This window comes from Dipodomys ordii, unplaced genomic scaffold (assembly GCF_000151885.1).
Source record: "Dipodomys ordii isolate 6190 unplaced genomic scaffold, Dord_2.0 Scaffold85, whole genome shotgun sequence".
NCBI classification, from domain to species: domain Eukaryota; kingdom Metazoa; phylum Chordata; class Mammalia; order Rodentia; family Heteromyidae; genus Dipodomys; species Dipodomys ordii.
In genome coordinates this window covers 6,632,110-6,647,015 of record NW_012267301.1, presented here as the reverse complement: position 1 = coordinate 6,647,015, position 14,906 = coordinate 6,632,110, and the positions used below count along the sequence as shown (strand labels likewise).

The following is a 14,906-nucleotide window of genomic DNA, read 5'->3' as shown; positions in this document are numbered from 1 at the left end:
GTGTCTAATTTAGTCCTTGTGTATTATCTAGAGTCTTTCATCCCTTGTGATTCATGTTGCATTAGTTGTTATGTTGCCCATTTCAATATGAATCTTCACCATTTGACATTGAGCAAACTAGCCTTTTAGTTTCTGTTTACTTTGAGACAGTTATTGATTTGATATACTTGGTACATTCTGTGGGATATCATAAATTTAAAGTAGTCCCATGGGCTGATATTGTACTTCCATTTTTCTCCTGAGCTTTCTACTTCATTCTCCTTATCCATCATTCTTCACAAGGATTTTCTGCAATGGACCATGCTTAAACTATTTTCAGGTCACTGATAAGCTAAATTGTTTTTGCAGTATAATGGCTGAATCTTTATTCTCACCACAAAATAGTAATCCAAGTGATTGCTTTTGTGTCTTGTCCTATTAAGGTACATTAAAAATCTTTAGGGGTTTTAAAACTTAACATTGTATCGTGTGCTAAAAAAATTCTAAATTTCCTCTGTCATGTGTTGTAGTGAATGGCTGATTTTGGATATAAAGAAAGATATATGTCTCACACAAGGTTGTCAGGAGTTAAAAAACTATTGAATAGCTGATCAAGGGATGGCTTTGTTCCTTGATACTTTGTATTTTTCTAACCCTGTTCTGCAGAATTTGGTATCATTGTGTCTATATTCTTGTATTAGTAATAAGAAGAAACCCTTAGTGTATTTTCTTTCAAAACATATTTCTTAATATCTGTGTAATTTCATATATCCAGTGCTGCTCTATTTAGATTTTGTCCTTTTTGTTTGTTTTTTGCTACTGATCTGCTCACAGGGACAACACATTTTAAGTTCTTTTTTTTTTTTTTTCTTTTGACTATTTCATATTCTCTGTGAGGGCATAGTTGATGTGCTTTCTTTCTTATTTCTTGATTTTTGTTTTTCTGGTCCCAAATGTGGGAGCCCCATGTATTGTGTGGTTGCATGTGTCAGCCTTTGTGTCTAGCTCAGAGGACACTAAATTCGGTGTGAATAATAGCTAAGGGTTCCTTCCTCTAATTGGATATTGTTGATTGTTCAGCTTTGGATAAAGTCAGTACACAATTGTTCTATTTCACATTGTAAGAGGTGGAAATTACACAGTGCTAGCTCATTCTTACTTTTTTATTCCTTGATGCAGTCTGGCCAGTTGCATGTCTAAACCTCTGAGTTAGAAAGAATCTCAGTGTCATCTTTCTCAGTTACTACTTCTGTGCATGTCATTTCTTTGTTCTTGGCTCAAAGTCTAGCTTATTGTCTAAGAGAAGCTTGTGACTCTCAATCCTAGTTGCCCTCCTATTCTTTCCTCTATAGGACAGCCCATGTACTCTCGTGAACATGGTGCTGCTGCATCTGAGCGACTTCAGTTGGGGACACCGCCTCCTCTGTTGGCAGCTCGTTTGGTGCCACCTCGCAACCTCATGGGATCCTCCATTGGGTATCATACCTCAGTCTCCAGCCCCACCCCTCTGGTCCCAGGTAAGCTTTGCTATAGATGGCCATCCACCTCACTGGTCTTGCATGATAAGCTGGTCAGCCTAAGAAGTTTACCTGGCATTTTCATCTGCTGCCACATATTCCCATTAAAGCTCGTAGGTAGTTTTAGTTTCTATTCTTCTGCTTTGGTTCTTGTGCTTTGGTTCGTCCCTTGTGGCTGCTGTATGATTAGGCCTCCTGTGTGTCTGTCATCTCTGGTGTCCTCTATATTTACTTTCAGTGCCTCGGTAACAAAGTCACACATAGTTCCTTGAGCTAGTTTCTAACCAGGTAGGTAGGAAGATAATATCTACTTGAGTGTTTCCTAATTAATTAGTTATATATTAGAAGAAAAACAAGGTTAGTTTTTCTTTGACATGAAACACAAACATCTGGTTTGGATTTTGGATAAACAAGCCCCCCATACCTCCTGTGGTATAGATGTAATGTATGTAATATAGTGATTCTTGAAAACTCTTTCCTCCTATTGGCCTGTGTAATTTGAAAATTGGTGGTGTGCTTTGTTAGTGTGTTAGGAGATTCTTACTTTTCCTTAGAGACATTTTATACTTTGACTTTAGATTTCGCTTCATCATTATTACCTGAAGGACTTTTTTTTGAAACAGTGTCTTCCTATGTAGCTTAGGCTACTGTCCTGCTACCTCAGCCTCCTGAGTGATGGGATTATAGGCTTGTGCCACCACAACCTGACTTAGCATGGCTTTTGCTTGCTCAGTCGACATTCTACCAGTTTAGATAATGTTCTAGTCTTGCTTTTTATCAGTTATTCTGGAGATGGAGTCTTGAACTGCAGGATTATACTTGTGAGCCATTGGTACCCAACTAACTGTGGGAAGTTTTTATGTTACTAGTACCTAATTATAACTTAAAACTTTTTATGCCAGGTGCTGATGGCTCACATTTGCAATCCTAGCTGCTGAGGTTGCTGAGATCTGACGATCAAGGTTGAAAGCCATCCTGGGCAGGAAAGTCCATGAGATTCTTCTCTGGAAAGAGAAAAAAACTGGAAGTAGAGCTGTGACCTAAGTAGTAGAATGCTAGCCTTGAGCATTTGACACAGGGAGATAGCACTAAGGCCCTACGTTTAAGCCTCAGGACTGGCAAAACAAAACAAACAAAAACCCCAAACTTTTTATTACATTGTGCTGATTGTTTTTTCTTTTAAAGGAATCAGCTGGTGCCAATACTCAAGCCTATAATCCTAGCTGCTTAGTTAGCCTGAAGTCAGATGCTTGCAGTTCAAATTTATTCAGCCCAGGCAGGAATGTTTTTGAGATTCTAATCTTCAGTTACCCATCAAAAAGCCTGAAGTGGAGCTGTGGCTCAAGTTATCCTTTTTTTTTTTCATAAGTTATCCTTGAACAAAACAGATCAGGGACAGTACCCAGGTCCTGAGTTCAAGCCCCAGGTTTGTGCATGCATGCACTTGTGCGTGCGCACGTGCGCACACACACACAGACACACACACACACACACACACACACACATACACATACGATGAATCAACAGTTATTTTGTAGGTTGGTGCATATAGCATATAAGTTTTAGAATTGGCATTTGTAACCATGGAAGCTATTATTTTATGTATCACCTTCAAAGTATATAATTCTTAAATATATTGAAGCAAGTAGATGAGATTTGTTTTTTTTTTAAAGTCTGTTGTGGGGCCTGAACTCGGGGCCTGGGCACTGTCCCTCAGCTCTTCAGCCACTGTCCCTCAGCTCTTCAGCTCAAGACTAGTGTTTTACCACTTGAGCCATAGCACCACTTCTGGCTTTTTTTTCCTGCTTATGTGGTGCTGAGGAATCAAACCCAGGGCCTTATGCATGCAAGACAAGCAATCTATCACTGAAACACCTTCCCAGCCGGAGATTTGCTTTTTAAAGCTATCATTACAATTTATGTTTCTGTTGATAGGGAATATTCACAGTTAAATACTATTTTTGAACCTTTTTCTTGAACAAAAATTAAAAAGAAGATTAGAACAGAAGCTGAAATAATTAAATGTGAAGCTCAAAGAATACTCTTATCACATAATTGTATTGTAGCCATCTAACTATTGAAGTGAGTCATTCAGTTTTCTTGACTAACCATTGTCAAACAGCTTTGGCTCAATATAAGCTTTGAAAATGAAAGGCAAATTCTATAATAGGAACATCATTGTGACAATAGTTTACAAAGTTTTCCCAGATGTTCTCCTCTGAGGAAAGTAGCACAAAAATGACCCTGAAGTCTAACTTTAGACATTGTTTAACATTTTATTAGAGGGAATCAGTTTTAATCTATTGATGCCATGTGCTGCTTTCAAAACTAGAAGGAAAAAAGTATGAGCAATGTGAGAAGGATACTGATTAGCAGTTCTTGTTCTTGTTCTAGTATTAGATGTCTCAGAATCACTTGTATTTCAGTGGTGTTTTATTGTTTAGACTCAGGTTAGTCTATTGATGCTTTGTGAAAGGAGAGGATTTGCAGATGATCTGGAGTTAGGGAATACAATATTCACAGGAAAGGTTTTCTCTAAGAGTGTTGAGAGTGAGAAATTTGCATTAGAAACTTATGAATCCTAGTAGTGCTTATTACTTCCATTCACTGCCTTTAGAGTTTTAGGACACTCACTGTAGGGATCATTGCTGATCTTACTCTGAATCACAGAAGTGACTTTAATAAAGAATTAAATGTGTATTATAGCTTATATTTGGTGTGGATTACTCAAGGAATTTTTCCATTAAAAAAATAAGACTGGACTTCTAAATTCTAATTATGAAAATCAGTATAGTCTTTTTTTTTTTTTTTTTTGGCGAGTCCTGGGGCTTGAACTCAGGGCCTGGGCACTGTCCTGAGCTTCTTTTGCTCTAGATGAACGCTCTACCACTTGCCACAGAGCCATTTCTGGCTTTTTCTGTTTATGTGGTACTGAAGACTGGAACCTAGGGCTTCATGCACGTTAGGCAAGCATTCTACCACTAAGCCACCTTCGCAGCCCCTAGTATAGTCTTAACCTTTGCAGTTTCACTTTTTATGGAGTGAAGAGGATAAATGCCATTTGGTTTTCTTTTTTAGAATTTCTTTTAGAATTGCCTTTAACACCAATAAAATTGTTCACTTAGCCTTAGGATTTTTAAAATGGGCTTTTGATGAGACACATAGGGAAAACATTAATTAAAAAATGAATTGGTGAGGTGGGCTCCAGTGGCTCACACTTATAATCCTAGCTACTTGGGAGGCTGAGATCTGCGTTCCCAGTTCCAAGACAGCCCAGGAAGGAAAGTCTGCCAGACTCTTACCTCCAATTAACCATTAAAAAGTCAGAAGTGGAGCTGTGGCTTAATATAGTGCTAACTTTGAACAAGAGAGCTCAGGGACAGCACCCAGTTCCTGAATTCAAGCCCCAGGACTAGCACACGCATGAGATGATGATAATGATGATGATGATGATGATGATGAAGAAGAAGAAGAGGGATGGCAATAACAACTATAAATGTAAATTTTATCTGACCAAATTCTTTTTGAAATGTGTTTTACATATGAAACCAGTTATTGTCTTTCCAGTTTAAAGTATAAATCAAATGAATAATTGATAATTTTTTTTCTTTTCCTAATTAGGAAAGTTATGAGGAAGGCCAGGCACAGTAGCTCACAGTTGTAATTTCATCTATGTAGGAGTGAAAATCCAAAGATTGTGGTTTGAAACCAGCTCAGGCAAAAAGTTAGTAAAACCCTATTGTAAAAGTGTACATGTGGCCTCTGCATGTAATACCTGCTACATGAAAGGCAGAGGTAGGAGGATTGAGATCCATGGCTAGCTCTGGGCAAGTGAGACCATCTGAAAAATTACAAAACAAAAAGATCTGAGGGGATACCTCAGGTGTTTGTAGGATGAGTTCAAATTCCAGTACCACCAAAAAAAAAAAAAAGAAGTACAGGAATTGAAACCTAACATTTGTGTACATGAAGATTTATCTCAAAAATATGCATTAAAGCTCATATTAGTTAATTAATGTTTAAGACAAAAATGGCTCAATGAGTTTTGAGATACATAAGCATTTGGGAATTAATACAGTTTGTGACAGCGCTGTTTTTTTAATCTTTTACTTCCAAAAGTACTGTACTGTAACTTAAATGAAATATAAATGGATGTAATTACATTTGTTGAAGAATATGCATTGTTAGTATTTTAAAGTAAATGAGAAATATTTTTTAACCTCTGTCTCATGTAGTATGTATTTTATTTTCCTTCAGATACTTATGAACCGGATGGCTATAACCCAGAAGCTCCTAGTATTACCAGTTCTGGTAGATCACAGTACAGACAATTCTTTTCAAGAACACAGACACAGCGCCCTAACCTGATTGGCCTAACATCTGGAGACATGGATGCAAATCCAAGAGGTGAGAATGGCATGACCTTTTTCTGATGGTAAATGTTGTGTAGCAGTTGTAATAGAGTTTCTGCATTTGTACTGCTGACCTAATTTGAGGAAATTAGAGGGACTTATACACTTTGAAGGGCACTTTATTATCATCTCAAATGTTCCTAATAGCTTTGTCCCCCAAATTTTAAAGTATATTTATTTTATTTATTTATTTAATTAATTAATTTATTTTTGGGTCTGGTTGTGCCTGAACTCTGGGCCTGGGCGCTGTCCCTCAGTTCTTCAGCTTAAGGCTAGTGCTCTACCACTTGAGCCACAGTGCCACTTCTGGCTTTTTTCTTTTTTTTGCTTATGTGGTGCTGAGGAATTGAACCCAGGGCCTCAGGCATGCAAGGCAAGCGCTCTACCACTGAGCCACCTTCTTAGCCCCCTAGTATACTTATTTTAAAAAGACAATGCTAGCCGGGCACCAGTGGCTCACGCCTGTAATCCTAGTTACTTAGGAGGCTGAGATCTGAGGATCGTGGTTCAAAGCCAGCCCGGGCAGGAAAAACCACTAGAAAACTGGAAGTGGTGCTGTGGCTCAAGTGGTAGAATGCTCGCCTTGAGCTGAAGAACGCAGGGACAGTGCCTAAGCCCAGAGTCATGACAGACCAAAAAAAAAAAAAAAAAGACAATGCTATTTAATTTTTTTTTGGAATTGATTGTGGGAATTTGAACTCAGGGCCTGGATGCTGGGTGCTGTCCCTGAGCTCTTTTGCTCAAGGCTAGCGCTCCATGGCCACTGGTTTTGTTTTTTTCTTTTTGCATCTAGTGGTAATCTGTATTTTAGTTGATTATTACATTGAGTTGCCTTTCATTTTTAAAAGACTTTATTATTTTTTAAAAATGAAAGAAAAGCATTTGTTTATTTTCTTGCTCTTAGAAATTTCTAAAAAAGGAAATGGTAGTAGTTGAGTGCTAGTCACAGTATTTTTTAGCTTTTGGATTAAGTATTTTAATCATTTCAAGTTCCTTATGAAACTTAGTAATGTGAATTTTTGTTCTTAACAGCTGCTAATATTGTCATCCAGACTGAACCTCCAGTTCCTGTTTCAATGAATAGCAACATAACCAGAGTAGTTCTTGAGCCTGATAGCCGGAAAAGAGCAATGAGTGGTTTGGAAGGACCACTGACAAAGAAACCTTGGCTGGGAAAGTAAGATAATTTGCTGATTTGGAATGCTCAGTTTGTGTTTTTTTCTTTTTTCTTTTTGTTTGTATTTTCTTTATAAAATTGTTATAGTTGCTATTAGTCAGTGATTTTCAAACTGTCTTAAAATTGTGATTTGAGCAAACGTTGTTGGAATGTTCTAAAAATTGAAAAGCCAATATGTTTTCAGAGTAGATACTTATAATTTACCTACATATTTGTATACCTAAACCAATATTGAAAATTATTAAAGGCCTGGGGAAATGGTTCAAGTAGTAGAGTGCCTGCTAACAAGCAGGAGGTCCTATTAAGTAAAAGTACTGACAAAAAAAAAATAATAATAAAAAAAAGTCTTAAGAGGCTTGAAATTAATTAGAAAAGAAGAAAAAAGTTTTCTTTTTGCTTTACCATTCAATTTTTCTTTTTTAAGTTTTTTTTTTAAGCTTTTAATTGTTTCAAAGGGTTACAAGTCAGGTAAAAAGTAGTACATTCCTTTTTTGGACAGTGTCACCCTTTCCCTTACTCCCAATTTTTCCCTCCCTCTCTCCCCCCACAGAAGTTGTAAAGTTCATTTTAATCAGTGTCTAGTGAGTACCACTGCTACAGTGTGCGCCACCATTAAGTTTTTTTTTTAACATGGCTTACTATTTTTTTTTATTAAGTAGTTGTACAAAGACTAATATGATGGTTAATATAATCTCTGCTTTTGTAACATTTCATTATTCAGGTATTTTTTCCCCTTTCACTTGTTTTGTTAAAAGAAGGTATAAAAATTGCTCAATAATTTTTTTTAAATGCTAAGGCATAAACTTCTTCGTTAATGTTTCTTTTGGTTAAGCATGATGTTAAGAGAATTAACCAACATCTATTAATATTTTTTTAGGCAAGGGAATAACAATCAGAGTAAACCAGGATTCTTGAGGAAGAATCAGTATACAAACACCAAATTAGAGGTCAAAAAAATCCCTCAGGAATTGAACAACATTACCAAGCTCAATGAACACTTCAGCAAATTTGGAACTATTGTTAATATCCAGGTAAATGTGACTATATCAGTAATAGAATCCATACATTTTATGGACCTTAGGAAGTATTTCTTTCAGCTCATCTTAATTAAAATGAGTCAGCTGTCATTCTAATCAGCTCTGCTAAGTGCTGTAAACTCGGTATCTGTGTATATATCTTTATGATGGAATTGGTAAGTTAAATTTATTCTTGTGAATCATTTGGTTCTTTTCTATAGCTCATTCCTGGCAGATGCTGGTCTAGTGCTGAATTTAAAAAAGAAATTCTTTTTGGTGGTCCTTGGGCTTTAACTCAGGGCTTAGACACTGTCCCTGAGCTTCTTTTACTCAAGGCTCATACTCTACTACTTGAGCCACTGTGCTACTTCTGGCTTTTTCTGAGTGGTTTATTGGAGATAAAGAGTCTCACAGACTTCTCCTGCCCCATCTGTCTTCAGATCTCAGTCTCCTGATTAGTTAGGATAATAAGCATGAACCTCTAGCTCCTGGCATTGGTTCTTGAGTTTTTTCATAATTTTAGTTTTGAACAAGTGACTTTTTCTCCCCTACATACACTTGTGTCTTATCTAGGGGGTTGAAATTTTTTGTGATTTCTAAGATTATAATCTTGTCCATTGACCACCATACTCTGGTGAAATAGTGATTGGTAGTGTTGGGTCTATTCTTTGAAAATTTTAAGCATTGTAATATATTGTCCAAGATCAAATAGCTTTATGTTTTGCCATCCACTTAGCTATTTGAATTTGTTAATTTGTAGTTGAGTATTAGACTTGAAAATTAGTGTAAGTTGAAATTTTAGTCTCATTATTTCAATACAGGTTATCAAATCAACATGTAATTTTGTTTATGAAAGTATTGCTGGAGAATGTGGGTTGTTTTGTTTTTGTTTTTTGAGACAGGGTCTCACTGTATAGTCCAAGATGACCTCAAACTCACAATCCTTCAGCTTACTGTATACAGTGTATACAACTGTATGGACAAGTGTTCTTTCTATATAAATAAATATATGTTATATATTTTTATATTATATATGTTTTATATATATCATATATTTTCTTAATTCAGGGACCTTTGCATGACAAGAGCCAGGTCTCTGGCCCCTTTTTGTCTTATTTTCTCTCTTGTGTGTGTGTGGGGAGATTGCTGGTATTAGGGTTTGAACTTGGGGCCTGGGCTCTGTCCCTGAGCTCTTCAGCTCAAGGTTAGCGCTCTACGACTTGAGCCACTGCGCCACTTCATGTTTTCTGGTGGTTAATTGGAGATAAGAGTCTCATGGACTTTCTTGCCCAGGCTGGCTTTGAACTGTGATCTTCAGATCTCAAGCCTCCTGAGTAGCTAAGATTATAGGCATGAGCTACGGGTGCCTGTCTTCAATTTTTATATTTATGTGAAGGGATATATACACACATTCTCTTTTTTAAAATGCTTTACACATTAAAAATGTACAAAAGATGTTAACTGTCATACCAAATGTCCTCCATCCTTTTTTTGCTAAATTTTGCCTAAATCTTTTTTCTTTACAGCATTCACCTAAATGGAGATGGCTTAATGTAGGTAGTTGTAATAGCTACTCAGACTGCTATAACAAATGTCATAGACTGAAATAAACAGAAGCTCAGGTCAATTGGTTCCAGGTGGGGACTTTTTTTCCTGTCTGATAGGCAGCAGCTTTTCACTGTGTCTTCACATGGAGAGAGAGAAAGGGGGAATTGTTTGTCTGTGAATCCTTTGTAAACAGGGCCCCAAACTTCGGACTTAACTTTGATCTTTTTTTAACTATATTTTTATGTCTTCTTTTTTTGGAAGTTGCACTTGCCAAACTTTGCCACTTTGCTTTTAATTCCTAAACGCCCATTGATATTAGGGCTTTACTTAAAAAAATTGGGAAAGGGAGCATAATTTAGTGCATAATAGTGGACTACATGTAATTATAACTTCTCTATTTATAAATTAATGTTGTTTCTAATATTTTCTTTAAAGGTGGCCTTTAAGGGCGATCCAGAAGCAGCCCTCATCCAATACCTTACCAATGAGGAGGCCAGGAAAGCCATTTCTAGCACAGAAGCAGTTCTAAACAACAGGTTCATTCGAGTCTTGTGGCATAGGGAAAATAATGAACAGCCGGCATTGCAGTCTTCAGCACAGCTTCTCTTGCAACAGCAACAGACAGTGAGTCACCTCACACAGCAGCACCATCATCTACCGCAGCATCTTCATTCGCAGCAGGTGATGGCGACACAGTCTCCTCCCTCATCGGTGCATGGAGGCATCCAGAAGGTAATCTGGCTCACTAGGGATGAAAGGTTCTGGTCCTACTCTCCAAATCAGTATTTTTTAGTTCATAGTTCTTGAATCTTTTACTTTAAAGCTAATGATGACTTCCATTTGCAAACCAGCATATGATCTCCTAGGAGCTGATGAGAAATGCAGCTCTTGGGCCTAACTCTATCCCACTGAATCAGAATTTCTGTGGGTGAGGCCCAAGAATCTGTTTCAAAAAGCTCCCCTGGTGATTTTTACCTACCCTGAAGTCTGAGGTGTGCTGTTCTATATTATAATCACTTACTTAGGTGCAGATTTCTGGGTATCATGTAGGGCCACATCCATAGAGTTAATCTCCACATATGAATCCTATGGATCTACAAGTTTATTAAGAAAAATTCTGATGTGATGCATACGTACTGTTAACCACTGCACTTTGAATTTAGGACTACTGTGTTTTGTAAGTCAGCTTTGTTTCAAGACCCATTTGTTGGGGCTGGGAAGATGGCTCAGTGGTAGAGTGCTTGCCTTGCATGCATGAGGCCCTGGGTTCGATTCCTCAGCACCACATAAGCAAAAAGAAAAAAAGCCGGAAGTGGCGTTGTGGCTCAAGTTGGAGAGCGCTAACCTTGAGCTAAAGAGCTGAGGGACAGCGCCTAGGCTCACAACTGGCCCCCCCCCCCAAAGAAAAAAAAGACCCATTTGTCCTGCTTTTTCCTATGTAGAAAAATTTTACTCCTTTGTAAACTGGAAGGTGGGCATCAGTGGCTCATGCCTGTAATTCTAGCTGCTTAGGAGGCTGAGATCTGAAGATCGCAGTTTGAAGACAGCTTGGGCAGAAAAGTGCCTGTGAGACTTTTATCTCCATTAACCACTCAAAAACCAGAAATGGAGCTGTGGTTCAAAGTGATAAAGTTCTAGCCTTAAGCAAAGGAGTTTATGGACAGAGCTAAAGCCCTGTGTTCAAGTGTTAAAACCTACAAAAAAAGAAAAAAAAACAACAACCTCCCACCCCCCCAAACAACAACAACAACAACAACAAAAAGCTCTTGAGAACAAGCTAGGTGGTTCATTCCTATAATCCTAGCTACCCCAGAGTGATTGATTATGGAAATCCTGGTTCTAGGCCAGGAAAAAAGATCACAGCTCAACAAATAAGCGGGAGGCATAGGTAAGAAGATTGATGTTCAAGGCCAGCCCAGGAAATAGCTTGAGATCCTATCTGAAAAATAACAAAAGCAGAAAGGATTAGGAATGTGACTCCAGTAGTAGAATGCCTGCTTAGTAAATACAAGGTCTTGGGTTCAAACCCTAATACCACCAAAACTAAGCATTCCCCTAAAAAGTTCATATTGAAAGCTCCAGGAAAACTAGGGTTTTTACAGTTTTTTTTTCATTCTTTCGTCCTTTCCTGAGATGGAAACTCACTGTGTGTAGCCTAGGCTGGTTTTGAACTTGTTATACCTTAGCATCTCAAGTGCTTTAATTACAGATATGGTCCACCACGATGGCTGGGACTTGGAGTTTTGATTGTTGTTGATTTTATTCCTGATGCTAAATATTGGAATGAAGAAAGGAAGAAAGGACAAACTGACAAGTGCATTACAACTGTTATGATAATGATCTTAATGATGATTTCCACCCAGGTGTTTCCATGTTTAAACTAAATGCATTCATACTTAAAGAAAAAAAGTGAGCTGGAAATGATGATTCGTGCTTGTAATTTCAGCACTCAGGAGCTGAGGCAGGAAGATCAAATGGGTGAATAGTGAAGGAAAGAGTGATACCATTACCCTGGGACTATTAATGTTCTGTTAATGTAGTTCAGAATTGCACATTCCATACTGTTCTTCATACTCAGCTACTGTCAGATAAAAACCATCTTCAAAGCATTATATATTGGAGACAACATGAAAAAATTCTTATTTATATATATATATATATAATTTATATATATATATATACCAAATATACATCCACAATATATATGCACTATATATGCACAATATATGTACACTATATATGTGCACTATATATATGTATTTATATACATTTTGTAGTGACACATTAATTTTTGTTTTTGGTGGGAATTGAACCCAGGGCTTGGTGTATGCTAAGCACATACATGCTCTACAACTTCTGAAACCCCAGCTGTTATGACGTATTTTACACATCCAAAGAAGTAAGACCTTACAGATAATTAAGGCACCCTCCTGTTTCAATTTTCTGATTTTCTTTACTCAGAGTAGTCACTGTTCTAACTTTGCCATTCTTGGTCATGTTTTTACATTTTTACTACATGTATGTTTTTGTATTTGCAGATGATAGGCAAACCGCAGACACCAGGGGCATATGTTCTAAACAAAGTTCCTGTTAAACATCGTCTTGGACATTCAAGCGGTAGCCAGAGTGATGTGTCACATGTGTTGAATCAGTCTGGTGGTGCTGGGGAGGACTGCCAGGTATGCATTTCTGTGACTCTCTTATATGTTTGGTCATTGAGTGACACACAACCCAGATTTGTTAAGTGTCTTCTCAATCAAGACAAGTGTGACAGCGGACCTAAGTTGGCAAGTTACCTCCCTAATTTCTATAACCCAGTTAGAAAAACAAATTTTTTTTAGGGGTGGCAGTGGGATGCCTGTCCCGGGGCAAGCTCCAGGACTCAGGGCCTGGCACTATCCATGAGCTTTTATGCTCAAGGCTAGGACTTTACCACTTTGAGCCACAGTCTCATTTCTGGCTTTTTTGGTGGTTAACTGGAGATGAGAGTCTCACAGACTCCCCTGCTCAGACTGGCTTTAAATCCTTAGATCTCAGTCTATTTTATAGCTAAGATTACAGGCTTGAATCAGTGCACAGCTGAAATTTAGTATTTTTAAAAATCTAAATAGAATAATTTTAGTTACTGTTATTATTATTATTTTTTTTTGGTCCGGTTGTGGGGCCTGAACTCTGGGCCTGGGCACTGTCCCTCAGCTCTTCAGCTCAAGGCTAGTGTTCTACCACTTGAGCCACAGCACCACTTCCGGCCTTTTTCTTTTTGTTTATGTGGTGCTGAGGAATCGAACCCAGGGCCTCAGGCATGCAAGGCAAGCACTCTACCACTGAGCCACCTTCCCAGCCCATAGTTACTGTTATTTTTAATTAATTTTTTAAATTAATTTTTTTTTTTGTTTATGTGGTACCAAGGAATAGAATCCAAGGACTCATGCATGCAAAGGGAGCACTCTACCACTAAGCCACATTCCTAGCCCTTTAGTTGTTTATTAATATATACTTATTCTTAGTCCATTTCTTTAACACTTCTTTTTTTGGTATGTGATTGTGTGTGTGTGTGTGTGTGCGTGTGTACTGGTACTGGGGGTTGAACTCAGACTGGGCACTGTCCCTTAGCTTTTTCACTGAAGGCTGTTGTTCTTCCACTTGAACCACAGCTTCACTTCTGGCTCTTTGGTGGTTAATTAGGCATGAGTCTCATGGACTTTCCTGTAATTGGCAGGCTTCAAACTGTGATCCTCAGATTACAGCCTCCTGTGTAGTTTGGATTATAGGCATGAGCCACTGACACCTGGTTATATAATGTATTTTAGTCATATTCAACACCTTTTGTAATCTTTCTTATCCTTCTTTCCTCTCTTCATTTCCACTTTTCGTAACCTTGCTTTTCCTCTCCTTCTGAAGCTTCCTCAAATGAGACACAAGGTACAATACTTGTATTTGTGGACTGGCTCTGTTCATTTGTAATTGCAAAAAAAAATTCAAATGCACACAATAGGGAGTAGTTTGTTAAAATGTAGTACATCCACATAATAGAATATATATGTAACTTGTACAGAGGAACAAGGAATACTTTTAAATATACCATGGAGTGATTATCTGTATACATTAAGTAAAGAATGCAAAATGAATTAGAAAAGTATATTGCTGGCCATTATTAGTGTAAGAAAAGAGGGGCAGTAAGCATATGCTGATGTACAAAATAATACTTATACAATCTAAGTCTAATGGTTGTTGTAAGTGTAAAAGAAGCTAGATTATGACTGGTCTTGCTTTGAATGTGATAATAAAATTAAATGTTTTCTAAAACTTGAAAAATGAGAGTGCTTTAAGAAAACATGATTTGGTTATGTATTTCTTGGGATATTTACTGAGGACAAGATGGAACTGTTCCTTTGTTTGTTCATCTGTCTACCAACCAACCCAGGCGTTCTCATGTTTAACCTAAACGTATTTAGATTAAAAAATGAAAAATTGAGCTGAGTATGATGGTTCATGTTTTAAATTCCAGTTTAGAAGGCTGAGGCATGAGGATCACAAATTCAAGGCCATACTGGGCTACACTGTGAGAACCTATCTCAAAAAAGAAATAAAATTTGCTAGAGATGTGGCTCCGCAGTTGAGCTTCTGACCATGTCTGTCCTGAGTTCAAATTTTATTGCTGCCAAAATGAAACAAAATCTTTTTGTTTGTATTAGAGATAAAGCTCAGGGTTTTTGCACTTTCTAGTTATTCCTCCTCCTCCTCCTCCTCCTCCTCC

General features: G+C 37.6%; 1 protein-coding gene across 4 annotated transcripts in view; it reads left to right on the top strand.

The window, feature by feature from the left end:
* Positions 1-14,906, top strand: part of Rbm27 (RNA binding motif protein 27) — a 64,665-nt gene that overhangs the window by 39,334 nt on the left and 10,425 nt on the right. For 2 of the 4 annotated variants that reach the window (XM_013025565.1, XM_013025564.1), the window contains exons 9-14: positions 1,332-1,496; positions 5,754-5,903; positions 6,941-7,085; positions 7,963-8,116; positions 10,085-10,381; positions 12,688-12,828. In XM_013025565.1, the coding sequence (XP_012881019.1) occupies positions 1,332-1,496; positions 5,754-5,903; positions 6,941-7,085; positions 7,963-8,116; positions 10,085-10,381; positions 12,688-12,828 (1,052 nt within the window). The remainder of the gene's footprint in view (positions 1-1,331; positions 1,497-5,753; positions 5,904-6,940; positions 7,086-7,962; positions 8,117-10,084; positions 10,382-12,687; positions 12,829-14,906) is intronic. The other 2 variants (XM_013025566.1, XM_013025567.1) reach the window with 1 other exon arrangement.